Raw genomic sequence first — 16,878 nt, forward strand, 5'->3', positions numbered from 1 at the left:
CAGAGAGGCAATTTCCTCCCTGATTGGCTGCTGGGGAGGGAGAAACATCCAACACACCTGACTCCACTGCTGCCACCTATCGTCCCGGGGCGGAACTCACAATCAGCATAGTCAAAGCTAGAGCAGAGGCCCCAAATTTAAACAATTAGACTAGTTCAGAGCCAACTATTTCTCTGAACTTTCCCCTAAATGTCCAATAGCACCGGCTCTGAACATAGCCAGGCGCTACATATAAATCACAGGTCAGGAGGCTGGACCCCAAAGAAAATCCTGCGAACGTGAGGAGGGGATGCAAAGCAGTATCAACCTAGGGTTGCCACCTTTTCTTCAAGCCAAACCCAAACACTTTAGCGGCCTGGGAAACCTTTGGGTGCCCCAAGGAGAGTAGTAATGCAGTGGGCATAGCTTTCCGCAGCAAGCATTAGGTGTAGCCAAATTACTCCTGCTGACATCATCACCCTGCCCCCCCAGTGATGTCAATCCTGCCCCCAGGCAGCCGCCAATGCCAACATATTTATGTGACTACCTTGGTTACTTGGGGAGCCATAAAGCCATAAATAATGTGTCCGGGTTTCAATCCGCCTGAAACCCGGACACATCATTCAAAACCCAGACTGAATCCCGGGTGAATCCCTGACAGGTGGCAACCCTATATCAACCACTTCCCACTAGCCTGGGCAGCCACACTAGCCTGGCTATAATGAACATGGTAGGCAACCTGCCTACATACTGATTCTGCTACCTTGCTGCCTGGCTTTGCTAACCTTGGCTTTCTCCTTAAAGCGGATGTCCGCTGAAAAAAAAATATATATTAGCACACTTACCTGTCCTGGAGTCCAGCGCCGTCCGCAGCAGAGGACGAGCGATCGCTCGTCACTCTGCTGCCCCCCCCCCCCCGCCATCCTCGGTGAGGGAACCAGGAAGTGAAGCGCTCCAGCTTCACTGCCCGGTTCCCTACGGCGCATGCGCGAGTCGCGCTACGCCTGCCGATTGGCTCCCGCTGTGTACTGGGAGCCGAGTGTTCCCAGAACACAACAGGGGGGGGGGACGGGAGGTGACGTCATGCCCGCAGTCTGCCCGAGACTGTGTGGCCAGAAGTGGGTGCAAATACCTGTCTTTAGACAGGTATCTGCACCCCCCTCCCCCCTGATAGGTGTCAAATGTGACACAGGAGGGGGAGAGGGTTCCGATCAGCGGGAGTTCCACTTAAGGGTGGAGCTCCGCTTTAAGACTTTGTCCTCTGTTCTGGTGCCCAGCTGTTTCTGGGTCCTCTGTCCAGAGATCTACAGCTTCCAGCTCTACTCAGCTGGCTTCAGAACAGATCCTGCCTGGCCTGCGACCTAGTCACTTGTGCAAAACCGTGCCCTTTCACTTTCTGTCCCCACCATTAGGAGTGTTGGGCAGGAGGGGCAAGAGGAGCCACTTCAGCTAACCAGTCACCGCCAGGAACATAAATAAAAGTCTTGCCTGCTTGTAGAAAGCTTCCAAATTGTAAACACTGTTACATTCCTGTCTTGGTGTGGCAGCAAGTGATACAAACATGTATTAGGTAGACTCCTGCGCTGTATTGGATATGGGTGAGGAGGAATGGGCCAGAAGGGTGGCAGTGGGGTGGGTGGGCGTGAATACTGCAGCAAACAACAGGGGTGTTGTCCTCTCAAGACAAAAAATATTGATGTGTAAAATGTGAAAGTGTCTGCGCTGTAAGGAACCTGGAATGGGGAAGGGACAAGGGAAGGGGTGAGTGGACGGAGATCCGTGGACCAGTGGGATAATGGGTGTATAGACACAGTGGAAGTGACCCACAATGGAAAATAAAATAGGTGTGGTCTGGCCTAAAATATGTGGCAGAAAACACATAAAAAAGTCTTCAGAATATCAATGATAAGTGAACACTTCAAACAAGCAAACTCTTGAGGTGAATGGTGAAAATGAACATAAATAAAATAAACAAGACTTGAAAAAAGGTGAAGTCTTATAGACAATATTGGAGTGCAGTCCAAAAAACAAACAAAATGAAAAGTGACTAGTAGGTGAATAAGTGATTGAGTATAGGAAATGCCAAACTCAAGTGAGTCAAGGTTTGTGATCAGGTAGGTCCACACATCGTGCACCCTTCACCAATAGTGAATCAAATGGCTTACCTCTCTACTCACATACAGACCCAGATCAGTCACTATACCAGCTGGCTGTTAAATGGATATCTGCTTGTCTCAATCGTGGTGCATACATGTAAAGACAGCGATATAGATGTTGTTGCTTTGTCTTTTTACAAGCAACAAGGAGACAAAGTACCCACAGTAAGGGGTGGCGGATTGTCCACTTACACAACTTACAGTGATGTATAAGGGGCGTGTGCCTATCTCCACGAGTGCCGAACTCGTATCCCAATCTTCTTACTGCTGCCAATTTGTCCTTAGCATCAAATGGAGCCGTCCGCTCATAATGAGATAAGTAGGCAGAGATGAAAGGAGAGAGGGGGGCACATCACGTAAACCAGGCAAATAAATTTATTAAAACAAAAAGTAGTGGATAAAAGACTCACATGGGGCAGTCTAAAGGCGGTCCCGTAGCCACGAACACCGCGCTCGTCCACCGTCCGTCAGGTACTGCTCCTGGTGTGTACTCTGTGTTCCCGACGCGTATTCGTCACATCACGTGACTTTATCAGGGGAGTGAAGTCACGTGATGTGACGAATACGCGTCGGGAACACAGAGTACACACCAGGAGCAGTACCTGACGGACGGTGGACGAGCGCGGTGTTCGTGGCTACGGGACCGCCTTTAGACTGCCCCATGTGAGTCTTTTATCCACTACTTTTTGTTTTAATAAATTTATTTCCCAGAGTGACAACTGGGAGGTAAGCCGCCTAATTCACCTAATGGTGCGGGTTGCACGGTCTATGGATTGAATTGGGTTGCACACCTTCACTTATTGGACTTTGGTATCACACCTGTGTTTCAATTGTTCACCCAAGTCACTTCTGCACTTTGAACTGTGAGTCCCCCTTTTCTGGTTGCACTGATCTGGGTCTGCACTCACTGCAATTTTTTGTTTCATATTTATTTGTGGTATTAACCTGTCCCAATGACAATCACTCTGTCTGCTGGTACTTACATTATTCTCCTGCAAACTGGAAAATCTCTGCACCTCTGTCCTGTAAATACATTAAATCAAATACAGGCAATGGTTACTGAAACAATCATTTGTGATCTTTATAACATTGTTTCATGTCCCGGGTAGAGCTGAGAGGTCAAAACCAAAAACATTAAAAATCATAATGAATATACTATGATACCATTCATTTCATTGGAGTGTTAGGGCCACAAAATTTATTAAATAACAAGATAATAACAAGACCATCATTTAGACACCATTTTTTCAGAACATACATGAACTCTGTTTTAGACCCGTACTAGCCACCAAATCTGCTTGATTTTCGATTAGTCTGCCCACAGCAAACAGACTATTTTTCTGCCGCCATCAAAAATGACCGACCGATGTTGGAAATTGTTATCAGAACAAATAATTTTCTAATCGCGTCTCTGAGCGACTCTGAGTGTCTCTTAGGCCCCGTACACACCATCGGATCTGTCCGCTGAAAACGGTCCGCCGTTTTCGGTCGTTGCGCGGTCGTGCGACGTGGCTCCCAAACAAAATTGACGTCCTTTTTTTCTCCACAAATAGAACTTTCTTTTGGTGGTATTTGATCACCTCTGCGGTTTTTATTTTTTGCGCTATAAACAAAAAAAGAGCGACAATTTTGAAAAAAAAACACAATGGGGCAGATTCACAGAGAATTAGATAGGCGCAGCGTATCAGAGATACGCTACGCCGCCGTACCTTTCCTGGCGGAATTTTGAATCCTCAACGATTTTGCGCCGAAAGTTACAGCGCCGTAGTGTATTTCTGGCGGCGGAATTCAAATCGGCGATTAGGGGGCGTGATTCATTTAAATGAAGCGCGTCCCCGCGCCGATTGAACTGCGCATGCTCCGTATCTAAATTTCCCGCCGTGCTTTGCGTGAAATGACGTTACAACAACGTCATTTTTTGAACTTAGACGTGAGTTACGTCCATCCCTATTCACGGACGACTTACACAAAAAAAAAAAATTAATTAAATGTCGACGCAGGAACGACGGCCATACTTAACATGGCAAGTCTATCTATACGCCGCAAAATACCAGCTTTAAAGCTGTAGTTCCCCCTCCAAAAATGTTTTACCCTTAGTCTGATGCTCATTTTGTCTAGGGGAATCGGCTAGTTGTTTTAAAATCGACGCTGTACTTACCGTTGTAGAGAGCGATCTTCTCCGCCGCTTTCGGGTATGGTCTTCCGGTATGGGCGTTCCTTCTTGATTGACAGTCTTCCAACAGGCTTCCGACGGTCGCATCCATCGCGTCACGATTTTCGGAAAGTAGCCGAACGTCGGTGCGCAGGCGCCGTATAGAGCCGCGCCGACGTTCGGCTTCTTTCGGCTACTCATGACGCGATGGATGCGACCGTCGGAAGCCCACTCCCGAAGACCCATACCCAGAAGCGGCGGAGAAGATCGCTCTCTACAACGGTAAGTACAGCGTCTATTTTAAAACAACTAGCCTATTCCCCTAGACAAAATGAGCATCAGACTAATGCCGCGTACACACGGTCGTTTTCTGCGATGTAAAAAAACGACGTTTTCTGTGAAGTAAAAAACGACATTTTTAAAACGACACTTTTCAAAAACGATGTTGCCTACACACCATCGTTTTTTCACAGTGCTCTAGCAAAGCGAGGTTACGTTCACCAAGTTTTACCATTGAAGCTCGCTTCATAACTAGCTTCTGGCCATGCGCGGGTGTAAAAACGTCGTTTGAAACGTCGTTTTTGCTACACACGGTCAATTTCTGTGAAGTAAAAAACGACGTTTTGAAAAACGACACATAAAATTGAAGCATGCTTCAATTTTTTTTGGTCGTTTTTCAGAAGACATAAAACGTCGTTTTCTCCCACACACGATCAATTAAATTGACGTTTTTAAAAACGTCGTTTTTTTACATCGCAGAAAACGACCGTGTGTACGCGGCATAAGGGTAAAATTTTTTTGGAGGGGGAACTACCGCTTTAACTATACGCCGGAAAAAGCCGACTAGAGACGACGTAAGAGAATGCGACGGCCGTGCGTACATTCGTGGATCGTCGTAAAAAGCTCATTTGCATACCTGACGCGGAAAACGACGCAAACTCCACCCAGCGGATGCCGAAGTATTGCATCTACGATCCGAAGGCGTACGAAGCCGTACGCCTGTCGGATCGAACCCAGATGCCGTCGTATCTTGGTTTGAGGATTCAAACTATAGATACGACGCTGGAAATTTGAAAGTACGCCGGCGTATCAGTAGATACGCCGGCGTACTCTCTCTCTGGATCTGGCCCAATATTTTTTACTTTTTGCTAAAATAAATATCCCAATTTAAAAAAAAAAAAATTTACTCAGTTTAGGCCGATACGTATTCTTCTACTGTACATATTTTTGTAAAAAAAAATCGCAATAAGCGTATAGTGATTGGTTTGCGCAAGAGTTATAGTGCCTACAAAATAGGGGATAGAATTATGATTTTTTTTGGTATTTATTTTTTACTAGTAATGGCGGTTATCTTGCGATTTTTGTCAGGACTGCAATATTATGGGGGACACATTGGACACTTTTGACACATTTTTGGGACCATTTACATTTATACAGCGAACAATGCTATAAATATGCACTGATTACTGTATAAATGTGACTGGCAGGGAAGGGGTTAACACTAGGGGGCGAGAAAGGGGTTAAATGTGTTCCCTAGGAGTGATTCTTACTGTGGGGGGAGGGGACTGACTGGGGGATGTGACCGATCTGTGTCCCTATATACAAGGGACACAGCATCGGTCTCCTCTCCCTGACAGGGCGTGGATCTGTGTGTTTACACACACAGATCCACGTCCTTGGATGTGTAACGGTCGATCACGGGTATCTGGCGGATATTGCGGCCGCCAGGCACGCGCATCGGCATCTCAGTGACGCAGCGGGCACGTGTGCCACTGGGTGGCGCTCGTGCACCCCCCAGTGGCCGGAGGAGCCGAGGCCGTCAATTGACGGCCTCCCGTACCTGAAGAGCCACCTTGTGGCCGTCATTTTCCAATGGCCCAGGCTCCAACAAGTTAAGCAAAGTCAAGGGCCCTAAATCTTCTTCCTTTGCTGGGACTCCCGGGCAGAAAAATGGAAATAGCTTCCCAACAAAATGACATCCCCTGATTTCAAAGATTAGGCCGGTGATATCTACATCATAGAAAGCCAAGTAGCCCTCTAAAATATCAACGAACACCCCAATTCTCAGGGGGGAACGCAAAGACTTTGGACATACCAACCCACAGCCAGTGAAGACCTTGTCTCCTTGTTTATTTAACACCCAATAGCCCTTTTCTGGGTCCAGGCTTTGAGGTCCTTTTCTTGGCACTGACTCTTTCACGACGCCAATAATCCAGTTGCTTTTATGGCCAACATCCACTTCCCAGTAGTGCTGCCCGGAATTGAACCCGGGAACACCCAGGACGTAAAACCCAGGATCAAAAGAGTTGGGACTTTTCAGGGGTTGTGCAAGAGGTGAGAACCTGACTTGCCTGAGATTTTTGGAGAGGACAAGGTTGGTATGGGCACTCTGTGGGTCAAACTGTAACGATCTCTGCCGTGGTTTTACAACATGCCTTAACCCTCTCCACTCCCGTGTGTGGATGGGGGACACATGGTCATGTAATGACACCTCAAATCTGGACAGGTCCTCTAACTTTTCCTTGAACAAATTCAGTATTTTAGTATCTACAATTATCACGCCTCCATTTTCCAGATGGAAAAGCAATGTTTTAATGGAGGAACACAAGTCTGAAGCCAGAGATTCTCTATTCTGTAAATCCTTTATGACTTTTTGTTCTTTATCTTCATTTTTGGCCAGCTGGACACTTTCCTCCTTTAGAAGATGTTGGCGAAGTTGCTGAATGGATTCAATAATCGTCTCTCTGTACCGATCGGCGGTGGAATGCACAGAGTTAAATTTCTTTTCATTCTGTTCAAACAATTCCCACGCTTCCTTCTGCATTAAAAGGACTTCTTTAGCCAATTGTGTTTTTTCATCTTCTTGATGGTCAGTTTGGGAAAGGCTCTGGTTAGAGAGAACACAATCAGTTATCAACATGTTTAACAACAAGCAAAAGGCATGAAATATCCATCATTATGTCGTTTGATAAGTAGGTACAGTGCACCCGGAAAGTATTCACAGCGCTTCACTTTTCCCACATTTTGTTATGTTACAGCCTTATTCCAAAATGAATTAAATTCATTATTTTCCTTAAAATTCTACAAACAATACCCAATAATGACAACGTGAAAAAAGTTTGTTTGATATTTTTGCAAAATAAAAAAAAAACGTAAAAAAACAAAAACTGTACATAAGGCTGGGTTCACACCTATGCGAATTGGATGTGGCTTTCCCTGCATCCAATTCACATACCGTGTTTCCCCGAAAATAAGTCCGGGTCTTATATTAATTTTGGCAACAAAAAACACAGTAGGGCTTATTTTCGGGGTAGGTCTTACCATGTAATGTGCCGTCTTCTCTCCCCCTCTCTCTCCCTGCCTGACAGGAATCCCCAGTGTAAATGGAGTTAAAATGTTTGTAAAATCCTATAATCCATTCTATTACAGTAGTATATAATGTATAATGTTTGTGTTTCTGTAATATAATTGTGCCAAATACCTTTATTCAGCGCTTCTGTCTGACATCAACAATGGGGCACTATTCCTCCCACCAGATCTCCTGCTCTCCAGGATTGATTCTGAAAGAGTGACTCCTCCCCAGGGCTAGAACTGAGCTCCAGTAGTAATCGGCGTGCGGATCCTAGCAGTAGGACGTACGGCTCCTGGAGCCAGACAGGCAGGGTTTCCACCTCCAGCCCAGCCTGATCCTCCTCCCTGTCACTGCTGTCTGCTCTCCCCGGCCTCTGCTTGTCAGATCTTCGCCGCAGACTTACCACCTGGCTTCCCCCGGCTTACCCTGACGTCCCCTGGCTCCCTCCTTCTTTCCCTCCACAGGGAGCTTACAGGTAAGCCCTTGCTCTCGGGGCCATCTGCTGGGATCGCCGGCGGACGTCCTTTTCAGGACAAGCCGCCGCAGCGACCCATATAGTTCGGCTCTCCCCTTCTCCTCACCCCCTCTTCTACACCCCAACTTTTCCATCAAGGCATCCCCCCAACAACTGCCCGCCTCAACCTCCGGCCGCTTTCCAGCATTTTTCCGGACATCCGCGCCGGCCTGTGAAGAACCGCGGCAGCCGCGATCTAGGAAAGACCGCGGCTTCACTTGAGGCCTAGCGGCGCGTCGCCTCCTACACCCTGCAATCTTCCACCAACTGCTCAGTATCTCCCCTCCACCCCCCCTACCCCTAAAGGATACCTGCAACGACCAGGATTGTACAGCAGAACCAAATCCAATATAAGTTAGCCCCAAGCCTGGACCCTGCTGCCGATGCAGCAGCCATCTTGGTACACCCAGCAACAAGGAGAACCCCTCACTCCCCCCCCCATACCTCTCAATTCAATCTGCACTTGATCCAGGGCTCTGCCGATCGCCTGTCAAGGGGTCAGGAAGGAATTTTTTCCCCCGGCCACAGCATATTGGCACAGCTGGGCCAGGGTTTTTTGCCTTCCTCTGGACCAAGCCAGGAGGGAGGATTAAGTTAATCTTCCCTCAATCACCCAAAACCCCCCCCTCCTACCCCCCTAGGGTTGGCGACCATGGTTAATCGGCAATATTCTGCTGAAACCATATGGGGCCTGAGGCGTTTTGCCGCAGTACTACCAGCCATCACCAAAAAAGCCCTAAGAAGTGATCGATTATTGAAGATCGATCGACGATCGATTCTCAAGAATCTCAGCCATTTACCCGAGCCTAAGCACATATTATGTGCTTTAATCAACACAAGATCGGCAGTAAAACACTGACTAGAAATCCATGATTTCATTTTACAACACGATTTAGACTGCCTCTTTATTACAGAAAGCTGGCTCACAGCCGACTGTAACACCATTCTCGGAGAATTGGTACCAGAAAATTATCGTATCATAACCGAAAACAGAATAGGGCAAAGAGGAGGAGGCCTGGCGGTGATCCATAAGAATCACCTGGCGATCACTAAACCAGTCCTTCAAAACCCTCTTCCATTCATGGAAACCCTTACTCTGCAACTACAAAGAAATCCCCAGGAGACCGTCCGTATTCTACTCTGCTACAGACCACCCGGGCCAAAATCGCAGTTTTCACCATCATTGACAGAGTTCATCTCCACTTACACCCTGAACAGCAAACACCTGTTGCTGCTCGGGGATTTCAACCTTTGGGCCAACTCCTCACAAGACCCCGTTGCCGACGCCTGCATTGACCACCTGGAAGGATTAGGGCTACAGCAATTAGTATGTGGGCCCACACATGCTTCAGGTCACACGCTCGATCTTATTTTCAGACAAAATCTGAGAATAAACATTTTGGAAAATGAACCGTTGCCATGGACAGATCACCATGCAATTAGATTCACAATTTCCAAAATTTCCCCCTTAACAAAAACATCAAAACCAGTGACAACACACTGGACTAGATGTCAGAAGAAGCTCCATTCGGAACTCTTCAAAACCACATTAAGTGAAAAAGTAAAAACAATTCAACCTCATCAAACTGCCCTAGAAACACTGGATGCCATTAACACAGCCCTATTACAGTCAGCCGACTTAATAGCGCCAAAACGGATAACCTGCATCCGGAAAAACACGTCAAGCTGGTTTAATAACCAGCTGTCGTTATTGAAGCAAGAACGCAGAAGGGCGGAAGTCGCCTGGAAAAGAAGCTCTTCAGAAGAAAACCTCATCATCTACAAGGCCATAACAAGAAAATACCACAAAGAAATTTTCAAAGCCAAGAAAAACTATTTTTCAAAGGCAATCAACAGCGCCCTAAATCGCCCCCGTGAACTTTTCAAGATGGTCACTCAGACCATGAATCCCGCTTGTCTGGAAGCCCCCAATTCGGACACCCAAGAGTTTTGCGATGAATTGTCGGATTACTTTATTAATAAAATTGAGGGAATCCGAGAAAGCATTCAGCAGAACAATACCCCCCCCCCCCCCCCCCCCTGCAATCACCCATACAACATCCACCAAAATTCACCACAATCTGAAAAGTTCACCCTAGAACCCATCTCCATCGAGGTCACAAAAAATATCATCGGTACTCTGCGAAACAGCACAGCGCCAAATGATATAATTCCCACTAAACTGCTGAAGGAATGCGCCGACATCCTGGCACCTCCTATCACGCAGCTTATAAACCACTCTTTCAAGGAAGGCATAGTGCCCTCCCAGTTGAAAGAGGGCATAGTCCAACCCATCTTGAAGAAACCGACCCTAGACCCCAAGAACCCACTTCATCGCCGTCCCATAACAGGCCTAAACATTCTCTCCAAGGTCATGGAGAAAGTAGTGGTACAACAGCTGCAACAGCATCTAGATACCCATAATCTACTGGATCCATTTCAATCAGGTTTCCACCCCGGACACGGTACGGAAACAGCATTGCTCAAAATATGGGAAGACGCTCTAGAGGCCGCAGACGAAGGAGAATCTTGTCTCCTGGTTCTGCTGGACCTAAGCGCTGCCTTTGACACCGTAGACCACAAACTATTACTGACTCGGCTAGCGGACATAGCCAAAGTCGCAGAAAGTGATTTATCTTGGTTCTCCTCTTTTTTGGAAAACCGATCACAAACAGTGAAATTGGGACCTTTCACTTCCGAGAAATGCACGTTATCGCACGGAGTCCCTCAAGGATCGCCTCTATCCCCAGTGCTGTTTAACATCTATCTTCGTCCTCTTTTTAAAATCATTAGCAGGCAAAAACTGCTTTATCACTCATATGCAGACGACACGCAACTGTATTTCCGCATTTGCAACAAAAAGGATCACCATCTCAATCTAGAGGCATGCCTCTCTTTGATAGAGAACTGGATGACAAAGAGTTATCTTAAACTCAACGGAGCAAAAACAGAACTTCTCCTGTTTCACACCAAGCGTATGAATCAACCTGCAACAACTTGGTTGCCCCCGCCCATTCTGGGAAAAATCATCACCCCTAGCGCCAAAGTCAAAAGTCTTGGGGTCATCTTCGACTCCTACATGACAATGGACGCACAAATAGGGTCAGTGGTCAGCGGATCTCACCATCTGCTGCGCCAACTACGCAAACTCACTCCTTTTATTCCAAAAGAAGACATAGCGACCGTGGTGGGAGCAATTGTAAACTCCAGATTGGATTATGCAAACGCCCTCTACCTCGGTCTCCCAAAGTACCAAATCGCCCGTCTGCAAGTCGTTCAAAATACGGCCGCCAGACTAGTGACTGGGAAAAAACCCTGGGAATCAATCTCACCTTCACTGAGAGCCCTCCACTGGTTGCCAGTAAAAGACAGAATTGCTTTTAAAGCACTCTGTCTAACGCATAGATGTATCCATGGGAAGGCCCCGCAATATCTATGCGAAAAAATAAAAGCTCATAATCCCAATCGCGTTCTGCGATCCACCAACCAAAACCTACTCCAAATCCCAAAAGCCAATTACAAGTCCAAAGGAGAAAGAAGATTCGCTGTCCAAGGTCCCAGACTATGGAACGCTTTACCAACCAGCATTCGGTTGGAGGAAAACCACTTAGCATTCAGGAGAAAGATCAAAACTCATCTCTTCTGATACCAAAAGAGACAGGAACAACAAGCGCCCAGAGGCGATTTAGTTCGCATGTGCCGCGCTATATAAGTCCTTCATTCATTCATTCATTCATTCTGTGACCCGCTCTCTTCCCCGCAATTATATTACAGAAACACACACATTGTACATTATATACTACTGTAATAGTATGGATTATAGGATGTTACAAACATTTAAAACTAGGGCTTATTTTTGGGGTAGGGCTTATATTGCAGCCCTCATGGAAAATAACGCTAGGTCTTATTTTCTGGGTAGGTCTTATTTTCGGGGAAACACGGTAGCAGGAGAGTGTGACCCGCTCTCTATGGAGCCGGTTCACATATCTCCGCAGCAGGTCCGGTGTGATTTGCTGAAAAAAAACAAGCCTTTTTTGGTCCGCTTCAGCCCAAAATTCAGCATGAAATCGGACCTGAAATGGTGAACCAGCACGCACCGGACCCCTGCTGTGCTACGGATCCGGCGATGGTATGAGCCCACCCTAAGGCCTCTTTCACACTGGGGCGGGAGGTGCGGTGGCGGTATAGCGCCGCTAAAAATAGCGGCGCTATACCGTCGGAATTGCCGCGGGATTCGGCCGCTTGCAGTGCGGTATTAGCCCCTGCTAGCGGCTAAAAAAGGGTTAATACCGCCTGCAATGCGCCTCTGCTGAGGCGCATTGCGGGCAGTATTAACGCGGTTTCCCATTGTTTTAAATGGGAAGGAGCGGTATACACACACCGCTCCTCTCACCGCTCCAAAGATGCTGCTTGCAGGAGATTTTTTTCTCTCCCGCCAGCGCATCGCCTCAGTGTGAAAGCCCTTAGGCTTTCACATTGAGAATGCTGGGCAGGAGTTTTTCAGGCGGTATTTAGGCGATATTTTTAGCACTATACCGCCTGAAAAACTCCTCAGTGTGAAAGGGGCCTAAAGCCCTGTACACATGATTGGTCCATCCGATGAAAACAGTCTGATGGACCGTTTTCATCGGTTAACCGATAAAGCTGACTGATGGTCTGATGTGCCTACACACCATCAGTTAAAAAAACGATCGTGTCAGAACGCGGTGACGTAAAACACAACGACGTGCTGAAAAAAACGAAGTTCGATGCTTCCAAGCATGCGTCAACTTGATTCTCAGCATGCGATGGACATGCCTACAAACGATCGTTTTTTTTCTATCGTTTAGGAATCCATTGGTTAAATTTAAAACAAGTTGGCTTTTTTTTAACCGATGGATAAATAACCGATGGCACCCACACACGATCGGTTTGGACCGATGAAAATGGTCCATCAGACCGTTCTCATCGGTTTAACTGATCGTGTGTACGCGGCCTAAGTATTCACAGCCTTTGCCATGACACTCACAATTTAGCTGCATCCTGATTCCACTGATCATCCTTGAGATGTTTCTACAACTTTATTGGAGTCCACCTGTGGTAAATTCAGTTGATTGGACATGATTTGGAAAGGCGCATACCTGTCTATATAGGGTCCCACAGTTAACAGTGCATGTCAGAGCACAAACCAAGCCATGAAGTCCAAGGAATTGTCTGTAGACCTCAGAGACAGGATTGTATCAAGGCACAGATCTGGGCAAGGGTACAGAAAGTTTTCCCAATGAGCACAGTGGCCTCCATCATCTTTCGTAAATGGAAGACGTTTGGAACCACCAGGACTCTTCCTTGAGCATGTCGCCCGGCCAAACTGAGTGATTGGGGGAGAAGGGCCTTAGTCAGGGAGGTGATCAAGAACTGCCAGCTGCCAGCGACATGGCTGTGGTGCGATTAAACACAGCAGATGTCGATCACCGGGTGCCAGTGTTCTGTCAAATAATGCAGATCGTCGGATAATGCCTCCGACAATCTGCACATGCACAGTAGTGATGTCACACCAGCGGATCTGCCGATTCGCTGGCGTGACGTCAACACTGCACATGCGCAGATTGTCGGAGACAGTTTTCAAAACGACAACGTTCAATGCACGGAGGCAGAATCTGATCGTCAGATTCTGCCCCGCTCTCTTGCCAGCAGGTGACAAGGTGGATCTCTATTAAATCCCCCTCCTCCATACACTCTCCATATATAGAGATGCACAGGAGCGAAGTCCTGTTACTGAGAGGAAAGCGCCCACTCCAGCTGGAAGTGGCAGCCACACACAAGCCTCAACAGAGCGGACCTGCTGGCCGGAGAGCGAGGCAGAATCTGATGAACAGATTCTGCCTCCGCACTTTGCTGATCGTCAGATAATGCTTTAGATGATCAGTGGATGCGCAGTGTTGACGTCATCACGCCAGCGGATCGGCACATTAGCTAGAGTGACGTCACTACTGCGCATGCGCAGACCGTCAAGGCAATTATCCCACAATCTGTTTTATTCGACAGGACACTGGCCGATGGATTACCGCCAGCACCCAGTGATCGTCGTGAATTTACACAGGGCAGGGCTCTGTCTATGTAAACAAGGCAGAGACTATCCTGCCAGCAGGAATGTGCTGGATTTTGTTTCCCCGCAATGTAGGGAATAAAATCTATTACTTCCTTCAGTGAAAGCACCACACAAAGTAAACCAAACCACTGGTTAGGCACACATATAACCCTTTAATTGCCTTAGATGTTTAACCCCTTCCCAGCCAGTGTCCTTTTTTTTTCTCATACAAAGGTTTTTTTATTGAGCATGTATAAAAGTAAAACAGTTTACAGTCTCCAGAGCTTATTTGAAAATCACATGGGAGAGTACACGTAAAACAAAACATTGTATTACAGTCAGATCCCCAACACCTTGTAACATGTCCTGCAAATAATTCCTTCCCTACCCCTTCCGAGGCCTGTAAAGATGTCCCCTACCCAGCCGGCAGAGGCCCTAAAATAGTCTGTCATAAACCAAGTCTATTGGGGCCAACCCTGGAACATCCAGCCACTTAGCCCATAGCTTTTCATATTTACTGCTCGACCCTCGTTTCTGATACACCACCTTCTCCAATCTAAGAGTGACCCCCATTTGTGTAACCCATTCCTGCACTGTTGGCGGTTCAGTATCCTTCCAGTGTCTTAGTATCATCAGGCGAGCCTGGAACAGAGCTCTGCCTATAGCCTGTCTAGGGATATCCTCTACCTGGAGACCCTCCGTGATCCCCAGTAGACATACCTTGGGATCCAAAGGGACTTGAGCCTGAAAGGCCTTATTAATCATGTCCACCACCCCTGACCAGTATAAATGGAGCTTCGGGCACCGCCACAGAAGATGAATGAGATCTCCATGGTCTCTGCAGCACCTAGTACAGCAGGGGTCCACCCCCATTCCCATCCGCGCCAGCCGGGCTGGCGTATAGTGTACCCGTAAGAGGATGTAAAGTTGTGATAGTCTATGTGCCACGTTCAGGGAGCAGGCGGGAATCGCCTGCAAGGCCTCTTCCCACTGCTCATCCTCGAACGCACCCACATCCCGTTCCCACCGCGCCACCGCCTTGTGAGGGGCACCCGGCAGGAAGAGGTTTAGCAGCATAGCGTAGCAGTTGGATATAAAACCCTTGTATGTGGACACGTCTAATAAGTAATTAAATACCGGAGCCACATCCAATGCCCATATGTCATCCTCCTGCTGAGCATCAAATGCCAGCCAGTGTCCTTAGTACAGCAACAGTTCATATTTTTAGCACTGACCACTGTATTAGTGTAACTGGTTCCCAAAAAGTGTCAGTTAGTATCCGAATGTCTACGCAATATCGCAGTCTAGCTATAAGTCGCTGATCGCCACCATTACATAACTAAAATTTCCAGTATATATTCCATAGTTTGTAGACACTTGGGGGCAGATCCACAAAGAAATTACGCCGGTGTATCTATTGATACGCCGCGTAATTTCAAAGTTCCCGCGTCGTATCTTTGTTTTGTATCCACAAAACAAGATACGACGGAATGAGGGATCGATCCGACAGGCGTACGTCTTAGTACGCCGTCGGATCGTAGGTGTATATTTACGCTGGCCGCTAGGTGGCGTTTCCGTCGAATTCCGCGTCGAGTATGCAAATTATCTAGATACGGTGATCCACAAACGTCCAGGCGGCGCATTTTTTTACGTCGTTTGCGCTCGGCTTTTTCCGGCGTATAGTTAAAGCTGCTATAATGGTGGCGTACTCAATGTTAAGTATGGCCGTCGTTCCCGTGTCGAAATTTGAATTTTTTACGTCGTTTGCGGAAGTCGTTCGCGAATAGGGATTTGCGTAGAATGACGTCACTGTCGTAAGCATTGGCTTTTTCCGGTTTAATTTCGAGCATGCGCACTGGGATACCCCCACGGACGGCGCATGCGCCGTTAAAAAAAAACGTTGTTTACGTCGGGTCATGATGTATTAACATAAAACACGCCCCCATCACATCGTCTTGAATTGCACGCCTTTACGCCACCAAAGATACACTACGCCGCCGTAACTTACGGCGCGCATTCTATGAGGATTTGAAAAAAAATAAAAATTACGGTGGCGTAGTGTATCTTAGATACGCTACGCCCGGCGGGAATATGCGCCGCGCTACGTGGATCTGCCCCTATAAATTTTGCACAAACCAATCAATATACAGTGGAACCTCGGATTACGAGCATAATCCGTTCCAGGAGAATGCTCGTAATCCAAAGCACTCGCATATCAAAGCGAGTTTCCCCGTAGAAGTCAATAGAAATGAAAATAATTAATATTGACTTCAAATCTTCCGGAGGTCACGTGGGTAAAGTGAGTAGAGGCTGTCTATAGTTTCTGTTTCAGATCTAACAGGAGGCTCTGATGGGGACCCTGATGGAACGGGGGCCTCTGATGGAGATCCTGATAGAAGAGTAGACTTACTAGAAAATTGCCTCTTACTGATCAACAACTGGAGGACAGAGAGTTCCCTCAAACTTAAAGCGGAGGTTCACCCAAATTACATCACTGTCCTATCCGCATCATTGCACAACATAGATATACAATTGCCCTAAGAATTTTTTTTTCTCTGTTAACCACTAGAGTACCGGGCCATCGTCAAATGACGGCTCCACGGTGACTCTGAATATTCAACAGGACGTCATTTGACATCCTGTATTCTTGCGGCCACT

The 16,878-nt window shown here is 47.1% G+C and overlaps 1 protein-coding gene across 2 annotated transcripts in view; it reads right to left on the reverse strand.

Annotated features, from left to right (window-relative positions):
• Positions 1–3,701: 3,701 nt before the first annotated feature.
• The window catches only part of LOC120918228 (E3 ubiquitin-protein ligase TRIM39-like), a 52,371-nt gene continuing 39,194 nt past the window's right edge, over positions 3,702–16,878 (reverse strand). Inside the window, exons 3-4 of one of the 2 annotated variants that reach the window (XM_040329732.1) lie at positions 6,383–7,174; positions 3,702–3,738 (exon numbers count right to left, since the gene is read on the reverse strand). In XM_040329732.1, the coding sequence (XP_040185666.1) occupies positions 3,727–3,738; positions 6,383–7,174 (804 nt within the window). In that variant the 3' untranslated portion in view covers positions 3,702–3,726. Of the gene's footprint in view, positions 3,739–5,904; positions 7,175–16,878 lie in introns of those variants that run through there. The other variant, XM_040329730.1, reaches the window with a different exon arrangement.

The sequence above is a fragment of the Rana temporaria genome, chromosome 12 (assembly GCF_905171775.1).
Source record: "Rana temporaria chromosome 12, aRanTem1.1, whole genome shotgun sequence".
NCBI lineage: Eukaryota > Metazoa > Chordata > Amphibia > Anura > Ranidae > Rana > Rana temporaria.